Source organism: Pygocentrus nattereri, chromosome 17 (assembly GCF_015220715.1).
Source record: "Pygocentrus nattereri isolate fPygNat1 chromosome 17, fPygNat1.pri, whole genome shotgun sequence".
Taxonomy (NCBI): Eukaryota; Metazoa; Chordata; class Actinopteri; order Characiformes; family Serrasalmidae; genus Pygocentrus; species Pygocentrus nattereri.
In genome coordinates this window covers 15892467-15913175 of record NC_051227.1, presented here as the reverse complement: position 1 = coordinate 15913175, position 20709 = coordinate 15892467, and the positions used below count along the sequence as shown (strand labels likewise).

The window sequence follows — 20709 nt, the reverse complement described above, 5'->3', positions numbered from 1 at the left end:
TTGAGGACTGAAGATTTACAGACCATGTTCATAACCCTAATGCGGCCTTAATTCTTTCACCGTCTATAAGCTATGTCAGCATTTTTGCAATAAATGTTCTTTTACGCATTCCTTAACGGAAAGCTGGAGTAGTCTCACCAGAGCCTGTGTAATGTAATATGTGAGGAGTTTATCTGCTACACACACACACTGCAGATTTCACACTGGATCCAGAATAGTTTATTGATCCCAGTGAGAAATTGCAGTTGTTACAGTTGCAGCCATTTAGATAAAAGAATAAAACACTAATAATTTAAAACAAAAACACAAACAAAAAAAAAAAAAAAAAGAAAGTGAAATCCGACATCACTAATATAACAGTAAACCATCAGGTTAAATTAACCCATCTTCAAAATGGCTCAAAACTCTTTGGCACAATTAGAATAAAGTAATAATAATATTGCTACAGTATCAGTAAATCTGCATCTTTTCGCAAACCTATTTTCACCCAGCACACCATCATTACTACCTTCAAGCTCTTCTCCTGCTTCTCCCAGCACACTCGACCCTGCTGGAGCTCAGCTGCAGCCTTCTGGGCCTTCTCCTCCAGCTCTTTAATGGTCCGCACCGCCTGCTGGGCCTGCTTCTTAGCAGCCTGCAGGGCCTCCACATCAGCAGCATGCAGCATCAGCTCCCGCTCATATTTGCTCTGCGCCTCTGAGGCTTGCTTAGCCTGAAGGAAGGAGGATACAGAGGTTACAGATGCTGATATTAAAGGGGGGGTCGGTTACCAGGTTCAGAGGGCATGTTTGAGCAGGGTGGGGGAGAAAGGGGCATCATAAACCTTTGCCATATTTCACATCTTTTAATTAAATTCACAAATGTCCAGCCCTGTGATGGACTGGCGACCTGTCCAGGGTGTTCCCTGCCTTCTGCCCAATGACTCCTGGGATCCCGCTACCCCCACAACCCAGAAGGATAAGAAAATGTGTGTGTGTTTACTTATGTTCCGTTTTTAACTAAACATGCATTTCTTTAATTAGTGATGGTCAGTGCTCTTTAAGCCATGATAAACAGTCTGTTTTCTGAGTATTACAATAACATTTTTCAAGATAACAACGAAGTTGTCATTTTACCCGCCTCTATTCAGAAATTGAAATTATTGCAGAGGAAAAAAAAACCTGCAAATAAATTATATTAGAGTAATCTGAAGGGATATACAATGATATCAAAGCAACATCAGTATCAAAAGATAATTGCTAATTCATAAATAAATGACAGACGTAATATAACATATAGGATATCGGAGTTGGCCAATGAAATCCTAAATCAGTGCAGCGCTAGCTTTTGCCACAGCTTCTACATGAGAAGTCCAAACTGTCTGGTTAAGCCAAGTTAACTAAACACTGGTTTGCTTTGTAGGTGAACGGTGGTGGATGCCCACCTGCTGCTGGCTGTCTTGCGTGGCGCGCTGTTCCTGAGTCACAGCAGACGCAGCTCTCTGCAGTGCATCCTGCAGTTCTGCCTGCATGTCCGTCACACTCCGCTTCAGCTCCTTCACCTGACAAACCGATAGGAGAGATTAACTTAAGCCTTAAACCTTCACTTTTTAATAGTGTGATTTTTTTTTTCCTCTCTATCGTCTTTTTTTGTATAAAAGACTACAAAACCAAATAAACAGTTATTTTTCTTATTTTGCACAGGCACACAACAAAATATATCACTGTTGTGGGAAGAAAACCTCGTATCTCCATTTTTGTCGTTTTGCACCACCTGTTGCTTTTTACATTGCGTGCAAATTTCATGATGAATGGACCAAAAGAAACGACCCAAAATGATTCTGGTTCCACTGACAAAGTAAAGTAGGTTTTTTCCTTTTCCTGTAAAGTTACCATTTTGGAGAGGCAAGTTCCTCCCCTCGCCCCCCCTCCCCCCGCCCCCTGACAAGAGCGATAAGTATTTTTGTTTATTTATTTATTTATAAAGCAGGATATCATCCCAGCACAGAGAAGCACTCATTAGGCTTCTAACAATTCATGTCGGCAATGTAATAATGCTTCTCCGGTGCTGCTTCTAGGATTCAATTTGATCTGCTCCGTCATAACAGCTCTTTTGAGTTTATCATGGAAACTCATATGGCGAGAAGTATAAAATTATTGTTCAGCCTTACCAGGAACCAACCGTTTCTCTCGCAAGGTATTCTTTGTGTAACTTTTTGTATTTGTATATTAAAAAGAATAGCCAAAAATACATTTCCACTGCATTTAACATTAATTAACTTACATTAAATAAACCCATTAATATTGCAGCATATCATAGTGATGTGACCGTCATATAGCCCTGGCAGAATCTAAACTTTTTATGCTCTGTCTTACGGTGTTCTCCACGTTCTCCATAGCTTTATGCTTCTCGTCGTGCAGCTCCTGCTTCTCTTTCTCTGCCTCCTTCACACGGTCCTCTAGCTGCTTGTTCAGCTCCTGCGCCTCCTTCAGCCGGTTCTCAATGGAGCAGCGCGCCTCCTCAGCCACCTGAACACAGAGTGAATTTTATATAAAGAATTGACAACCCCCCTTTTATCTCTGACAAAGACTGAAAATCCCAGACAAGTTACTTGTCTTAATTTGTTTTTGCAAGTAACAAGTAGACATCGTCCACATGTCTGTGGACTTTTTAAAATCTTAATTTTTTCCCTCCATTTAAAAAAAAGAAAAAAAAGAAATGTTCATCCGCATCTGCAACATTTTTCATCCACACAAGAACGCAAATAATTAAAAACGTTTGCATGAGCATGCCAGCCAAGCAGGGGGCGATAATAACCAATGAAACCTGATGTACACCTCAAGAAGAACACTGGGCACCTGTTAAATCTATTACCCATTTCCCCTGTTAAATCAAAAACAGAACTGCTAAACAGCAAAGGGCACCTGTGAGTGAGTCCTCAATGAATGGGAGTGAATGGAGCTCAATAGCTAAAAACAAAAGCTTAAAATACTTTCTAAAATCACTCACCCAGAAGGTTTCTTTAATTTTAGAAGGTAGAAGGATGTATTTCACTAAAACAAAAAAGCAATGAAAACTCACTTGTACATTTCTTTTTTTTCCTACAGAAAACAGGTTTAGGGCAGTAGATCACTGGCCTTATTGCTACGGAGTGCTGATTGGTTGGTGAGCTGAGCAGCTCACTGGCTGTGCTCACGGAAATCATGTATGTACATGGAGGTGCGTTTTAAACTCTGAACTCGAATTTAAAAGCTCTTAAAATGATAGCAGCAGTGATAAAATGTTGTATGCTGTTCAGTGTTTAGGAAATTATTTCATTCTTTTACACTAAAAATCTTTAAGCATTTACAAACTATGACTTTATTCAAACGCTCCATTTTAACCCATTCATTTTGAACTCACTCAGGAGCGCCCTCTAGCGTTAGAGAAACCCAGAAGACAGAGTGGGAATTCTCCTCTCTACAAGTTCTTTCACTGGGCCTCATTTGCTAACTTTTCTTCAGAAGAAATTTCTTAAAAGCCATTTACATAGTTTTTCACAAAGATTGACATTCACTAATGTTTTCTTATTTAGTATTTGTTGCGAATCTTTTCTATAAATTAAGGTCCAGGCCTATTTTTGGCCAAGAATATTTAAGACCAGAATATTTACTTTTTCCAGCTTGAATGCCAGACAGAGGTAGACATGGGGTCTGTCTGACTGTTCTCACTCCTCTAGAGGGAGTTTACCAGCTTTGCATTATTGAGAACTTCATCTAGAGCACCTTGCTGGTAACATAGGTCATAATTAAAATAATTACTTTTACCTTGTTTTTAAAATTACTGCTCACCCAGGCAGAGGATTGAACCCCAGTCTTCAGTGTAGAAGGCAGGTGTCACCCACTACCCTATACCAACCAAAATCTATAATGCTTTATAAAATGTTCAAATGTCTCATCCCCAGGTATGTAGGAGTTTCTCTATACAACATAAATGCCAGGATGGGTTTTTACATAAGGATCTACTCCTCGTATTCACCTCTTTCTCCTTGCCGATGTGCTCCTCCAGACTGAGCACCATGGATCTGTACTCCTCCACACTGCTCGTGGTGGTCTTCAGACGCTCCTTTAGGTCAGAGTTCTGGTCCTCGAGCTGCTGCAACTTAGCACGAAGCTCCTCCACCTCCTGCTGAGGAACACCAGGAGCTGCAGCTGGAGAGAGCAGGAGCATGGCTGGAGGTTAACTCATTTACTCAATGCAGTCATTCATATGTTCATATTTTCAGGTAAGGTGCCACAATGTTTAAAACAAAATCTTACGTTACGATTTTACCTTACTTTGCATCTACTTCTGTGAGTTTACTGGCTGATTGTAAAGCAGAAATCTGATTAATGTCTGACTCATGTAGACCTGGACTTGGCCCACTATCCGATTACTCAAGTGCATGTATGCATGCTGATCGGATTACTGACAAAATCTGATTTTCCGCCGTTATACATGCAATTTATAATCCGATACAATCTCACAAACTTACAATGATTTAAGAAAAAAAGAAAAGAAGAAAAAAGTTCCCTTTTCCTATTAAGCTTCCATTTCAAAGACGATTTCATTTTGGTCCGACGGTGACAATTTCCTCACAATTAATTTTAACACAGAGTGAAATCTGGGAATGTATTTACAGAAAAGACTTAACTTCTAGTGTGTGTGTTACCAAACTTAACCATGTAGATCTTGTTATTTCTAAAGAAGCAACTAAAGACACCAAACATGTCTCGACTGATCGCTCTAAACCTGATATCATGCTGTACGAATGTAGAGATGTGTGAGCTTACCCTTAGCTGGTGGTTTGACGGATGCTTTGCCAGCGCTGCTCTGGTTCTCAGCATTGTTCAGCTGTTGTCTCAGAGTGGACACCTGCTGCTCAGCGCTCTTCAGCAGCTCCTTGGTCTTCTGGTGAAGAGCATTCTGGGATGCTAGCTGCTTCTTAGCCTCCACCAACTGAGCCTAGACCACACAAAGTGCAAAGCAATGAGAAAGTGACCAAAAGAGAATAAGGATTAAAAACAAAACGGCAAAGAAGAAAAACCAAGAATAAAACAAATGCCAAAAAAGCGCTAAGCTAATAGCGATTCAATACTCTTTTAGTAAAGATCCTTGAGCTGCTCCCATTGTTTTGCATTTCTAACAACCAACAGACACCTTTTTAGACTAGGGTTTGTATTCAGAGTCAGTAACATATCTAGAACTTTAAGAAGGCCCAGAGTAAAAAGTTTTATTTCTCATAAAATTGGTTCCAATCACTGGAAATTAAAACAAGGCTGGTTGATTCCACTGTAACATCCCAATTATGTTGGTAGTTAATCTAATGTGTAAGGCCTTCAGTTCAGCTCCTGAAGTCCTAACCAATGGGAGAGCTTGCTTGGGTGCATCTACCTAGCCACCAAATCCTGATTGGATAACTTCTCATTAGCCATTTTCAGAATTCAACATTTTTGGAAGTATTGTAGTAACGCTCTTATTTCAAGTTTTGGTGGGATACAGAGTTTGAATACAAATCACATTGATTATTTCAAAACAAAAATTAACTAAAAAGTGAGACGTATTGTTTTTAATTCACAAAAATGATCAGGACTAGATGGGCCTGTAGGTTCCCCTCTGATAAAATGAGAGAACAATAACAGAGCAGAGCTTACGTCTTGGCTGCGTTCCACGGCATGTCTTTGTTCAACCTCCTGCTCGAGCCTCTTCTTCAGCTGAGCGATCTCCTTCTCCTGCAGCTTGATCTGGTTAGCATAGCGCTGCCTGGTCTCAGCCTCCGAACGCTCCAGCGTCAGCTAAGACATGAGAGAGCATGGGATGAGAACAATGATCCAACCTCACTAACAGTTATGTTGATGCATCTAAACATGCTGACGCTCAGCAAGTACTCATAGGTCTCTTTAACAGTAGTGATTAACAGTTCTGAACATGGAGAGTCAGTTCTTATTCACACATGCTGCCTCCAGCAACAGCATTTTGTTTTGGAACTTATTATTTTATTTAAAATTTTTGGTGCAAATTTTTTTTTAACTCAATACATTTGGCCCTTCAGTGGAAGAGTCTGTGGTGAGAGCTGTACCTGGATGGCCTTTAGGTTGGTAAGCAGCAGGTTCTGGTTACGCTGCTCAGCCAGGATGGACTCTTTCTCCTGGGTCAGTCGGCTCTCTGCCTGCTTCAGAATATCACGCTCCTTACGGAGGTTTTCGCTGCGCACCTTTGGGAGAAGGAATAGACTATTTAATTTCTGGCTTTTTACACAATGACAAGCCAAACAGCAGAACAGCTTAACTACAAATGAAAAACACCCTTAAACAGACCAAACTGAAAACGGCCCACAGACCTCAGCCACTGCTAGCTTCTCGTTGGCTTCCCTCATATCCTGTGTCATGGTGTGGATAATCTGCTCGTATCTCTGGCACGTGGCAGACAGCTTCTGAACTTTATCCCACAGAGAGTCAATCTCCCGCCGGTACCCATTCACATTTTCCTGAAGCATCTCGTACCTGCAAGCCAGCACAATATTCAATTTAATTCAGTTCAACTTGGTCAGTATACATATATGGCAATATTTAAGCAACAGAACCCGAGAGGGAGTGTGTTATCACGAAATAACATCACGGCTGTGATTTGGTGGCCGTAGATCATCACAGCCGTGATGTTATTGGCGAGTACACACTCAGAGTGCTCTACTGCTTTAATACCGTACTTATTTAACTGATGTAAGAAATTAATAAACTGGTCGTGATTTAATATGTTTTAATGTTCAGTTCCTTCCTCCAAATTATAGTTCATTAACGAGCAGCTTGTTGAAGATCAGACACGTTTTGTGAATGGTGTTGGGTTCATTTCTGGCTGATTCCAGGTTGTTTAGCTGTTCTTCTGTCACAGCTGCCAACTGAAAAGCTGCTCAGTGGTGATGACAGTCTGGGAATTTAGTGTCGTCTCATCTGCAGAGTCTGACCAAATCGGCTGTTGGCCAAATGTGATCTTAACAGTGTCCGTTTTCATGTGCAAAGTCAAAAGTAAAAACTTGTCAAACTCGTAGCTTAGCAACGGCATCTTAGTAGAGCAATACCGTGTTTGTGAAAAACCTGTGATGGTTAGGGTGAAATAACAGCACGGGTAGAACACCTCTCAACCAATCAGCTTGCGTGTTGCGTGTATAACTGTTGTATAAAGTATAACAAGACACAGTCGGGCTAGCGCTGCAGCAGCAGCACCACCACTCACCGCTTGGAGGCAAACTCGAGCTGAGACGACAGTTTGGCCTTCTGGGACGTCAGGGCAGATACTTGGCCCTGCAGTCGCTCGTTCTGCTCGTTCATCAGCTTGTCGTTCTCTGCCTTCTCCTTCTTATATGTCATAAAGGCATCATTCAGCTGTGGGAAAGGAAGCACACGGTTCGGTGAGAGGAATCAAGAGTCATTCAGTCATTCCCTACTGATCGATTAGTAGATAATTGAGGCCAGAAGTAAAGAGCATTCAGCTTATTTGTTATACTTTATTAATCCTACTGGGGAAATTTGTCATTTTGCTTAATAGCTAAGCACAGAAGTGCATGACTGCCTCCCACCTGCTTTCATCCATCATCATCTACATAAGATTTTTTTTTCTGTTAAGAAATCTTTAACCCAAGACCACCGGTGGTTCCAAAACACAGTCATGTTCTTCATAACTTTCATATTTCATAAACTACATTCAGAAGCTGGGCGTTGTATGAGGCTATAACTGTCTTTTTTCCAGTCAAATAGATGGGTGATGTAAATTTAAACCTTTATAATAAAAGAAGCTGATAAAGCACTTTATTAATCTGAGTGAAACTTTAAACAATAAATAAATAAAAATGTACATTTATTTCATGCATTTACTGAACAATAGGCCTTATGAGTTAGTCATGTAAATTCAGACAGAAAAACAAAATTTACTCTGTACGAAGTTAAATCAGGTTCAGACATCAGGGGCCTCATTTATAAACACTCATATGTACAGATTTGAAAATTTAGCAAACCTAACGACAACTAGCTAATGGTAAGTTTACAGGAGAGTTCATGTAAAGAGATTTTATTCCAAGCAATTTGAGCATTACCGCTTATCCATTCATCATGAAAACGTCACATTTTAAAGAGTCACATGACGTAGAAAAGTAAAATTGACACAAAAGGAGCTGGCTGGCTGTCTGGCTCTTTTTTCTTGCAGTATTTATATTTTTACGACTCTACTGTCCTTATTTGTACATACTGTAACAACAGCACTGCTTTCCATGGTTATTTCCTGCACTTCACATGTAAATGATACTGTATTTTGCACTTCTGGTTAGATGCCAACAGCATTTCATTGGCTCTGTACCTGAACTCTGCACAATGACAATAACACTGAACCTAATCTAATCTATAGAGAGTGAAGGAGTGAGACTGACCTGTTTGAAAGCTGCTTTAGCCTGGGTGGCCTGAAGTGACTCTGCAGCTGCAGCCCGGACAGGCGTAGAGCGGGTGGGCATGATTCCTGGCCGGCTGGGGGTGGCAGACTGAGACCCACTCTCTGAGCCTAGAACATCCAAACATCTGTTTGATTAAACCGAAGCATTTCAACATCTTAAAACAAACAAAACAAACCACACAACACCACCACCATTTTGGCATGATCCAACCAATGAGACGTTAACAAAGTAATTCGGAGTTGTTTGGTGTGAAACGGTTCATTGTACAGAAACGTACTGACTCAGATTTCTTTACAGTGCTGATGATCGGAACCAGGGGTCACAAAGATTTCATTGGGGATCATTTTGTCTGACCACACCCTGCAATTACCATTCTGCCATGAAAGGACTTTAAAGGCTGTGTATTCATCAGGCAGTGTATTCATAACCATTCAATGTAAAAAGGAGGGAGCATCTAGAGGCATTAAACTCTGACAGCTGGTTCCTATCGCCACCACTGTGAACAATTGATTCTATACGTTTCTCTACAACAAAGCATTTCACACCAAACCACTCCGAATGACTTTACATCTTAGCCAATTAATTATATAAAAAATTGAAAAAAAAATCTGAGATATTCCCCTTGAATGCCTTGATATCTCTGTATTGCATTTAATAACTTAGTATGTCAGTTTAAATAAATACATAAATGACAAAGAATAAAGACTGCTGAATGCACTAATCAAACATTTTTGAGAAAATTCAAGGCACACTCCAGCATCTTTCAACTTTATCTTCTGGATTTGTAGCATACTGGACCACAGACCATTCTGACACATTCAGTGTACTCAGTTAAATAACAGGAAGACAGGGACACAAAACACACAATAGGAGCCAATAGGCAAAAAACAACATGCTGGAGTATTTAATTCATCAATAAAGGGGTTTGCTAGGATTCAGTTTGAGAGTTCAAACTGGGTTCAGGGGTTAACAAACTAACTTGCAACACTAAGTCCATATTATAGATTTTTATTGTATTTATATTTGTTTTCCATAATTCAAGCCCTTCAAGGTAGCACTCAGCCAAATTTATTTTATGTGCATAGCTTACAATTCAACCCATTTTTTTCCTGACCAATAAATCCAGCCAACTCACTCTGTGGAGGGAGGGTGACCCCAGCTGTTTGCAGCAGGATGCGGTACATGTCTCTTTGCCTTAAAGCAGAGTCAGCCAGCTGTTTCTGCTGGTTTCTCTGCTCCTTCAGCAGCTCCAGCTCCTTCTGCACCTTGTCCAGATTCTGCTCCAACTCCTTCTGCCTGCAAAGAGAAAATTGACGCTTTACTTAAAGCTCTTTTCTAGAAACTTTGAGAATTGTTCACAGGGGTGGTGGTGAGATGAAGAGTTTAATGATTCTGAAAATGCCTCAAAAGAAAGCCTTTACATTAAATGCTTATGAATACACTGCCTAATGACTGACTATAGTTTTATTATAGCTTTAAAAATGTGTTTTATTTAAAACCCAATTCATGGCTAAGAGGCACATGCAGGGCATTGTAATGCAAAATAGTCTGTAAACATATCAGACATATGGTCAATTTTAAGTTCTTTATTTTTCAATTTCTCTGTAAGATGATCACCTAGAACTTTATAACTAGACAGCATAAACATCCATTTTTAGAATGTGCTGTAGCTAAAAAAAATGCTACATATCTATGCTACAGTAGCTACAGTGATTTCTGATTCTACAAAAAAAAATCTACAAATAGCAAACATTAGCTGGCTCAGTAGGTCAGTGATGGATAACACTGCCTTACTGCCATCACTCCTACCACATCCATATTAGAGTAGATCACAGTATTCAGACACCAGCTAGCAGACGACTGGATTTCTCTATTCCATCATAACTAACCGTCAGCAGCTTGAAGGGTGGACCGCAATATATCTGACGCTCACTGTGTAAAAGCATTAACTGCAGTGTGATTCTCTCACACCAGACAGAGTCCTCCTTTTAGCTACGTTACACTGAAATCAGGGCTTTTTTTGTCTAGTTTGATCCACAGTAAAAGAAACTTCGCTTGAGTGCAGATCTGCAAACCTCACTGCTGCAGTCAGTCTGAATTCTAACTATTCCATGGTGAGAATTAAATCTTCTACATGTTTGGAACGACTATGAACTGACGTTTGTTTGTTTGTTTGTTTGCTCGCTCGTTCGCTTATTTATTTATTGTTGAACAACTGTATTATATACACAAAGTCCAAAAGACAGCACTGGTGAAAATGCTTTTATTTGGCACTTTTCTAATTTAAAAACAATATAATCCAAATCATTGAATTCAGGTGTTCCAATCACTTCCAAGGGCCACAGGTGTATAAACCCAAGCCCCTAGGCCTCTCAGGAGCTCAGTGAATTCCAGCGTGGCACCGTGATTGGACACCACCTGTGGAACAAGTCCAGTCGTGAAATTTCCTCAATACTAAATATTCCACAGTCAACTGTCAGTGGACGTGATTGGGAACGACAGCAACTCAGCCACAAGGTGGTCGGCCACGTAAAGTGACAGAGCGGGTTCAGCGGATGCTGAGGGGTTATAGTGCGCAGAGGTCACCGACTTCCTGCAGAGTCAATCACTACAGACCTCCAAACTTCATGTGGCCTTCAGATCAGCTCAAGAACAGCGTAGAGAGCTTCATGGAACGGGTCTCTAAGGCTGAGCAGCTGCATCCGAGCCTTACATCACCAAGTGCAATGCAAAGCCTTGAATGCAGTGGTGTAAAGCGCCACCACTAGAGCAGTGGAGACAAGTTCTCTGGAGTGACCAATCACGCTTCTCTGTCTGGCCATCCGATGGACGAGTCTGGGTTTTGCGGTTGCCAGGAGAACCGTACTTGTCTGACTGCATTGTGCCATTTGTAAAGTTTGGTGGAGGGGGGGGGATTATGGTGTGGGGGGTGTTTTTCAGGAGTTTGGCTCGGCCCCTTAGTTCCAGTGAAAGGAACTCTTAATGCTTCAGCACCAAGAGATTTTGGACAATTTCATGCTCCCGACTTTGTGGGAACAGTTTGGGGACGGCCCCTTCCTGTTCCAACAGGTCTGCTCACCAGTGCACAAAGCAAAGTCCATAAAGACATGGATGAGCGAGCGAATAGTGACAGTGCAGAATGTCTAATATTTCTTCATTTTATTTTTTACAAAATTCTAAAATGCTCTACTTTTCCAGGATTAAATGAAAAACAATGCCAGATTTTCAATGTGACATTTGCACACCACATTATATGTTTTTGATGGATGTGCCTGCTTTAGTAAGTACCTGGCAGATTTTGCCTCATTCTCGCTCCTCTCTCGCTGCTCTTCCATCTCCCTGAGCTGAGCCAGCAGGCTCTGGTTCTGCTGCTGGAGCTCCTCAACGCTGCGGAAGGCCACCTGGCGCGGGCCAGAAATCTCCGAGCTGCTGCTCACGGCGGAGTTAACATCCTCCCGCACCACCTGATTCCCCCGCGCCTCCTCCAACTCCACCAAGAGTACACGCACCTGACGACAGGCACAGAGAAGAGTACAGAATCACTCATGTGAGCACGCACAGGGCTTTCTTTTACAATTCATCTAGTGTACTATATGAATACATTGCCTTTACTTGTCTGATGTAAATATGCTGTAAATCAGAAAAATAAAGCAGAAAGTGTTGGGCTCACCTGCTGAGACATGTCTGCCATCTGTTTCTCAGCCCTTTGATTGTCTCTCTCGAGCACAGCGGCTCGCTTATTGGCTTCATCTGTTTCCTTCTGTAGTTTGTGGATCTCCTGGTAATAAACAGACCAAAATAAGTTAGTAAATTTACTTCAGAAATAATAATCTTTCCCTAATCAACAATTTTCCCCCCCATATTATGTTTCACTGCATGGAAATAAAACTAATTCATAATTCCTGTCCACAGAAGAAACATTTCTCCCACAGCTCACTTTAAATCAAAAACAGGGAAAGCTACACAATGTACTGATTGCCTATCATTACCACAACATTGGCTTTTGCAATGCTAATATCAGAGGGTGCAGTTATATGCACATAACACACTTTTGTGTTTTGTTTTCATGAACTGAATTTTGCATATTGACCAACCACAGTTCCAATTCATGCAATTTAGGAAAAAAGTTAGGACTGTCCTGATTACTGAGACGAACAAAATAAATAAATAAAAATGTACACTCAATAAATCAGCAAGATACACAGAAATCCTCAGGTCAAGTTATAAAGCAGTTCTCCAAAAGCACCGAAATTACTTCTGGGAGCATCAAAGAGAGGAAACCCACACCAGCAGGATCTCACTAATGCATGCATGTTCATAGTTACATATTTCAGGAGTAAGGCAAAATGTTTGCCGTCACAAATTGAGTATATGAAGTGAAAGTGTACATAAAGCACATCGTTGTTTTGTTTCTACAAAAACAAGAAAAAAAAACAAGAAAAAAAAAAAAAAAAAAAAAAAAAAGGTTCTTCAAGGGTTCTCTGGTAAAGAAAATGATTCCTATGTAGAGCATGAAATAGTGATTTATACGTCTAAAGAGTGCTTTGCGTGTTGAATAGGCCACTCACATTCAGCCATTAGCTGCACGACTTTTACATTTCGAGCAGTATTTTAGAGTAGAAGCCATGGTTCTACGGCCTGTGCAGTGCGTATTACAGAGAGCAGGGAGACATTTGAGATTCAGAATGTCTGTTAGTAGCCTTAAATGCTTCTAATGGCAGTGTTTAAGTACAACTGGCCCAAGTACTCTCAAAACTTTTATGGTTGAAAATGTATACCACCGCTAGACCTTTCAACTAAATAAATTAATAAATAAATCAAAACTTAGTGTCACACATTCATACATACCTTCATGGCCTGCTCTAGTTTGGTGCAGAGGCTGCCCACGGACTTCTGCATGTTCTCGTATTCTTCTCTCTGCCTCTTCAGGACAGGTGCTTTGGTCTCCACCTCCAGCACAATCTCATCCAGAACCTTATTAAGGCGTTTGTTCTCCAGCTTCTCCAGTTGCAGATGGTCCTGAGCCTCCACAAACGCATTATACAGCTGCAAAGGAGCAGAGAGTACATCAGTCAATAACGTCACTAATGCATAAACACATAAGCCTAGTACTGCAGAAATGTACTGAAAACAATTTGTATATTGGAAAATAACCTGAAATGAACATTTTAAAGCAGCTGTACAGTGAGTGACATTCACTGTAATAACAGCTACTGAAAACTTGCCTCCATAAGCTTCATGCCAGGTTTCACAATCTTCGCCACTGCAGCTGCAGTCGGAGACAGATTGGTCAGATCCTCTTCAGTGAGAGCTGGAACTCCTGCGAAGAAACGGAAAACACTTTGATTTATGCTCAACACACACATACCTACGGAGTCACGTAGAAGCTGCAGGAGAAGGAGGTAGACAAGGCCGATTTGTCTTTTGTTTGAAGTCTTCTTTTGAATTAGGGAAGGTAGTAATGGACGTTTTGTTTGTTATATTGGCAGTAGATCACCCTGAAACCAAATCCTTCTGACTTTTACCTGCAATGCCTAAAAATACAAATTATTTAACTTGAGCATCAAACTGTTGTGCTGGACCATTTGTCATGTATTGCTACCTCAAAACCCTTGATTAAAGCGACGCTGACATAATTTACAAAACAATGGTCTTGTAAATGACTATATATGCCTTACTCTGCGTTCAGAGATGCGACAAGGTGGCTGGAGGTCCTTTATTTTCAATCAGAATTGCTGCTTTCCAGTGACAGGAGGCAGCGTGAAAATTGATGATGCAAAGCAGGTGGAGTTAGCAATGCTACAACTTTGAATGAAGCGATTTCTTAACAGGATTTTTACTTTTCATGGGAACGCATCTGATTTCTGCTTGGCGTCAGTGAAACCATGGCAACCAACAGTTAGTAATAAACACCCCCAGGCTATGAGTGACCAGCGACTAAAGCTACTTTCACATTTCCAGGTTGAAGTGCCACAAATCTGATCTTTTTTAAATCCAACCTGAGCCACCTTCATATCTGCCTTTTTTCTCCTTCGTCTGGCTCTAACAATGAAGCTGAGAGCTGATCAGAGTTAATGATCTTCTCAGCGAAGCTCGTTCTGCTCGTTAGTTTGTGCTGATGATGCAGTGATTCATTCACGTGACATTACTGAATAGGTTGTGCGACTCAGTTCAGGACGCCGGTTCGTTCACATTAATGACAGATTTGAATCAGCTACCTAAATGAGTGTGAACCATCGCGTCAGAGAGATCGGATTTGAGTAAAAAAAACGGATTTGAGCAATGAGGCTTGTAATGCGAACGTAGCCTTGGGCGACAAGAAAAATTCCTGCGGGTGTGAACGCAGAGTTATATTCCACTAAAACACATGATGAGCGAGGTGAAGGAAGGCGAACACTCAAAGAACATTCGCGATTGGTCAGGATGTTCATGCGGTGACTGGTTAGAGGTATATAGCAGTCCTCTGCAATTTCAGTATTGCGAAAGTTGATAGTCTGATAATTAGCAAAAGATACATCAATGCAGCCCTAGTTTAAACATAAATCGCAGATCAGACACTGAACCTCTACGCTTGAATTCTGTGAGGCATGTGTTGGAGTTCTCCAGCTCCTTCTCCAGATTTCTGATCTTCTCCTGCAGCTGAGCCTCCGCTTTACGTCGGGAGGCCTCCAGATCAGACAGCTTCTTCTCTGTAGTTTTGTTAGCTGTAGACAAGAGAAGAAGTCACACATAGACACAAATACGTACACAGCACGTCACTCATGTAGAAGCAGTTCACAAATTCCAATTTATTAGGTTACATTTTCCAAACTAAAGACAATAATATATTTAAAGGTTTGGTCAAGTAATACGTGTTGCTGATTTTCTAAGTTAACCTCTTAACCCATGTACTGCAGCTCATCTGGAAATCTAAAAACTCACCTAGTTTCCCAAGAGTCTAGTGTAAAGAGTGACTGTTCCTCATTTTTCACAGTGAAGACAGAAAAGATGTGCAAGATCTCAGTTCAACCCCAGCTCAATACAAACAGCCTTATTATTCAGTAACTACAGGGACTTCAATAAAATCTGGTTGAGCTCTTCTTAGGTTATAGAAGCATGTCATAAAACTCTGGGCCTGTCATTGAGACCTGGCCATTTCAGGGGTTAACATCCTCTATAGAGCACACAATTCTGCACAATTTTATACTGCATGAACACCACAAATGCTTGCCCATTTCAGTGAACTATTTATTGCTCAGTGTATTTCATCATGTCTTGCCAATAAAAGCCTAAAGGCTTTTCACATTCTTGAACAGTCATCATGTTCTCTGTTTGCCAAAGCTGCTCATACCTTCTGCTGCCTCCTTCATCAGTTTGTTAAGCTCTTCCACGGCTCTGCTGAGTTCAACGTTTTTGGTCTCAGAGTCTGCTGCTGCACTCTGAGGAGACCAGACGACTCAAAGTCAGTTTGCAATATAAAACATAGCTGTTCAATCTGCCTTCTGAGCTCACAATCAACTCACCTTGTACAGGTTGCAGAGCCTGACGTTGGCGTTCAGCTCGTTGCGGTATTTCTCCTCCATGCCGGTGCGCTGGTCCTTCTCCTGAGGCAAGAAGATGACGCCATTCAAAATGCTTATTTTCTGTGCAGATACTGTGAGCAAAGCTATTTAGATCAACTGTGACCAACCTCTTTTAGTTTGGTCAGCAGATCCTCGGTCTTCTTCTGCAGGTTTCCAGTTGTACTCTTAAGGCCACCGACTTCGTCCTGAAGCCTGGTCACCTGCAGGGACAGTTTATAAGTTTCCAGTTAAAAATGCTGCATCCATTTAAACATTTAAAACAGACAGAGGAACCTGATTTAACAGGGAATTTTACAAAAATTAGCATAATTAACTGGTCAAGATGTAAACAGTCATTCAGAGTGGTTTGGTACAGAGCCCTGCTGTTGACATCCTGTATAAATAAAAATAATGTGTGGCCACCACTTAGATTCTTGTTCCCACATGTTAATAAGGCACAGCCACATATTTTTATTTACACAGGATGTCACCAGCAGAGCTCCATAGTGACATCAATGCCACAGATCTAGTACCTCATCCTTTTTGCTCTCCAGAGAACATCTGAGCTCCAGGATTTCTTTGCCCTTGTCTCTGGTCACGGAGAGCAGCTCATCTGTTTTGCTCTTCAGCTCAGAGTTCAGCCACGTGTTCTGGTTCTGGAGAAGCTCTTTTTCCTGCTCCATTCGTTTCTCGCGGTGCTGCCAAAGGACAAATGAAGAACTCAGCTTGAAACCATCCTGGTATTTTAAATCAGTAGAAAATGCTACCGTGATTAATGACTAACTAAAGTTGGGGACTTTTATAACCTCAATTACTGAACACTGATTAGCTTAACGCACTACGACATTTTGTTTAATCTCTTCAACTCCTTGGACCCCCCAGTGGTTCCAAAACACTTCATGTTCTTCATAACGTTCATATTTCATAAGCTACATTCAGAAGCTGGGCGTCGTGTGAGGCTGTAACACTTCTTTCCAGTCAAATAGACGGTGATGTCATTTTAAACCCTTATAATAAAAGAAGCTGAAAGTTGAGCCGTTTTTCCCCAAACCTGGGCTATAAACTATAAACAGACGGCGTCTCTTCAGTGATCTGCTCTGTAAACATTACTAATATAAAATAACACAAAGAGCGACTGAGATTTTTGGCTTTCAGCAGTAAATTATAAGCATATAGAGATGTGTGTAGATCATAAAACATGTCCTGTTAATATGAGAATAGCTTTTAAAAAATAAATAAAATAATAATTTACATTTATTTCATGCAGTTACTGAATAATTTGCCTTATGACCTGGTCATGAAACTTCAGGTGGAAAAACTAAAATATACTCTAGAGAATAAGAGGTTAAAAAGCCCATATCTCACATTTCTTGTATTTTTGCCCTTGAGGTCAATCTCCAACATCTGTGTGGTCTTATGTACCAAAAACAGTCATAATTCATTTTTCCAAACTCTCTTTATCTCTCAGAATTAAACAGGCTGCTTTTGTTACTGTGCCTGTAAAACTGATATGTAAACGAGCTCTGTTCTGATTGGTTGTCCTGTATTGTAACCCATTCAAAATGCAGACTGGCCTGAAACACTCCTTATAACTGCCCTGTGAGTGGACTGCAGGCTGAACAGGTGATACATAAATAATTCTAATTATTCAGGACATCACAGAAATAATGAATTCAGAACAGTTTTGGCAGCTTGGTTTGCATTAATGGACTGTATGGGTAGAAAAATGAATGAAATGCTCTGAAATGTTGACAGTGTTTACATACTGTATCACGCTCAGCATCACGCCAGTGTTATATGTAGGAAAGTAACTGCCGCACCTGGATGGAGAGCTCAGATGACTGGAGTTCGTCCAGCTTGAGCTGAAGCTCGTTCTTGGTCGCGCTGGTTTCCGCCAGTTTGTCACTGAGCCGTTTAAGCTCCTCTAAAGAAAAAACAAACAGGTATGTTTCAACAAATGATCACATGGCCGTATCAGCTAAAGAATAAATAATAGATTTTTAAAAAAGGGCGTACCACTAAGGTTTTCCACCTCTTGTGTTTTCTTCTCAGCCACGCGGGACAGCTCTCGGTTTTCAGCCTCAAGCTCATATTTGGCTTTTGTTGGTTTACTCTGGAACAGACATGCTGTCATTAGAATAACAATAATATTACTACTACTGTTTTACAAAGAGTATAATAACGCAGACTTCGTACTACAATCTAGCTTATCGCTGTTGGATAAACATATCGTATCTCCAAAATTGGAACTTTACAGGACAAAGTAAAACATACTCTACTTTTAATGCAAGTCAATGGAACCTCTCAATGGAATGGAGTTCTTCATAGAGATGCTCCAATCTTAGACTATATAAACCTACACCAACCAGGTATAACATCAGGACCACCTCCTTGTTTCTACGCTCGCTGTCCATTTGATCAGCTCTTTATCACTAATATTCACCAGCTCATATTAAATATGAACATGAGTGTAAAAGCCAAGCCTTCACCTGCTGCGATGATCCCTCCTCCTCTTCAGTCTCCTTCAGCTTCTTGAGCTCTTCAACTAAACGAAATAACAGTGATGCTGCATTAATGGAAGTGTCTCGTGATAAAAACGCACATGCAAGGGAGCTTCAGACAGCAGTACACCTCAAAGAACAGCCCTCGACTTACTTCTGCTAGACAGTTCAACGACAGCAACCGAACTCCTTCATAAAGACTTGGATAACTGGACTTACCGAGCCGGCTGTTCTCCTCCCTGACAGCCTGGTACTCTTTACTGTTGGCCACGAGCTGCTCCTGCGCGTCGGTCAGCTTCTTTTCAACGTTGAAAAACTGTTGCTCTGCACAAAAACAGACACAATACGTCTCAATCACGACGAACAGAAGACCATCTGATCACTGAACAGGCGCCGCGTTCAGCGATTCTAAATCACCGAGATGTTTTTAACCTGACTCTCCCGACTCTGCTGACCTTCCCGACTCTGCTGACCTTCCCGACTCTGCTGACCTTCCCGACCCTCCTGACACTGCTGACCCTCCTGCTCCAGTTCCTGCTGCACAAACTCAAACTGTCTAACTGACCGCTGCTTCTCCTGTTTTTCCCGTTTTGTATCCTAATATTTTACACTAACACTGTTTGCCATCCGGTGTCGTCCAGAGGACGGGTTCCCCTTCTGAGGCCTGGCATTGTAAGAATTGCAGAACCCTTTTTTGATGCTCTATAGAAGATTTTTTTTAAAATAATAATTAATTAAAATTTAAAAAAAGGTTCTACCACATACAGCAAACCCCTTCACAATGCAAAGAACCCTTTAGTCATACAACAGGTTGTTTGCATGTTTATGCTTATACACAGAACCCTTTTCCTTTAATAAAGAACCCATGAAGAACCATCATTGTAATGGTGTAATGGTTCTGCACAGAACTTCGTCTAAAAGGGTTCGGTCAAGCACCAAAAAGGGTTCTGTTGTACAGCACGCTTGACATCTTTAGCAGAGCCCTTTCTGGTGCTATACAGAACACGTTCTCCACCAATCTGAAGAACCTTTGAAATGGTTCTACGCAGGACTCATGACTCTAAACAGAACCACTGACTGTAGTAGAGAACCATTTTAAGTGTGTAATCACAGCGGTGCCTGTTCATTCGGCGAAGCTGAGGTCAGCCTCATGTTCCAGTGTTCCGTTCCACCTTAAAGGCGGCTGAATGTAGCTGCACCATTTAAGGTGGAACGTAACATTCGAACAAGAAGCTGGCGAACATGAAGCCAACCCGGGCCAGGCGCTCGCTAGAGCCGCGAAGACGTTCACCTTTCGCGGATAAAGGAAGGTTCTTGGGGGTTTTAGTTCTAAGCTGACTCACCGTGGCTCGTTATCAAGCACACCAATTCAAACCCGAGCCCGCTCGTTAGCCTGCTAGCCTGTCGGCTACTCACCGCAGTCCGTCTTGTAGCGCTCATGGGCCGCTTTGAGCGAGTCCAGCTCCGTCTGCTGGTCCGACAGGAGCTTTTCGAGCCGGTTCTGCGCGGCTTTGGGCAGTTTGTTTATCTCCGTCCTCTCCAGCGCCTGTTGCAGAAGCGCCGCCATCGCTGACCGGAGAGCCGAGTGTTAGCGAGAGCGCAGGAGCCGAACGGGGGGGGCGCTTTATTCCTGTCCCCGTCGAGCCCTCGATCACTTCCCCTCGATCACTTCCCCTCGATCACTTCCCCTCGAAACGGAGTGCGGATCGCCGGAGGTCGCGCGGATCTCCGCTCGCGGGGCTGTAAGATTAACCGCTTTTCATCGAAATCGCGGTGAAAGTTTTCAAGATCAAGCTAATTAACTTTTGCTAAGTAGCCAAATTACTAAGGTACGGAGCCCCGCTGGTGACATCCTGTATAAATAATGCGATAAAAATGGGGCTGACCGTGCACTTGAGCAAGACGCCCAACCCCCAGTAGCCAATTCCCCCAGCCGGCTGGACTCTCAGGAGGACGGAGGGCTTCTTGTTCAAGTTCACAGCTTTGGCATTGAGGTCGAACCATAGAACCTAAAAGCATCATCAAACGGTTCTAACAGTGACCATGCCTTATTAACACGTGGGAACGAGATCCTAATGCATGGCCACGACTTAGTAAGGTGTGATCTCTTTCCCACGCCTTACTAAGTCATGGCCACAGCTTAATCATCTTATTCCCAAGCCTTACTAAGTCGTGGCCACGCATTAGCATGCCTTTTTTTAATATATACAGGATGTCATCAGCGGGGCTCCGT

General features: G+C 41.7%; 1 protein-coding gene across 1 annotated transcript in view; it reads right to left on the bottom strand.

The window, feature by feature from the left end:
• Positions 1–20081, bottom strand: part of tpra (translocated promoter region a, nuclear basket protein) — a 50362-nt gene extending 30281 nt beyond the window's left edge. Inside the window, exons 1-25 of the mRNA XM_017704129.2 lie at positions 19893–20081; positions 18696–18800; positions 18465–18520; positions 17992–18088; positions 17796–17899; positions 16509–16673; positions 16104–16196; positions 15937–16017; positions 15765–15852; positions 14998–15138; positions 13660–13754; positions 13283–13480; positions 12105–12212; positions 11723–11943; positions 9570–9730; positions 8414–8541; positions 7228–7376; positions 6338–6500; positions 6077–6211; positions 5652–5792; positions 4791–4962; positions 3997–4169; positions 2355–2507; positions 1424–1540; positions 509–712 (exon numbers count right to left, since the gene is read on the bottom strand). Of these exons, the coding sequence (XP_017559618.2) occupies positions 509–712; positions 1424–1540; positions 2355–2507; positions 3997–4169; positions 4791–4962; positions 5652–5792; positions 6077–6211; positions 6338–6500; positions 7228–7376; positions 8414–8541; positions 9570–9730; positions 11723–11943; positions 12105–12212; positions 13283–13480; positions 13660–13754; positions 14998–15138; positions 15765–15852; positions 15937–16017; positions 16104–16196; positions 16509–16673; positions 17796–17899; positions 17992–18088; positions 18465–18520; positions 18696–18800; positions 19893–20043 (3399 nt within the window). The 5' untranslated portion in view covers positions 20044–20081. The remainder of the gene's footprint in view (positions 1–508; positions 713–1423; positions 1541–2354; positions 2508–3996; positions 4170–4790; positions 4963–5651; positions 5793–6076; positions 6212–6337; positions 6501–7227; positions 7377–8413; positions 8542–9569; positions 9731–11722; positions 11944–12104; positions 12213–13282; positions 13481–13659; positions 13755–14997; positions 15139–15764; positions 15853–15936; positions 16018–16103; positions 16197–16508; positions 16674–17795; positions 17900–17991; positions 18089–18464; positions 18521–18695; positions 18801–19892) is intronic.
• Between the last annotated feature and the right edge of the window lie 628 nt (positions 20082–20709).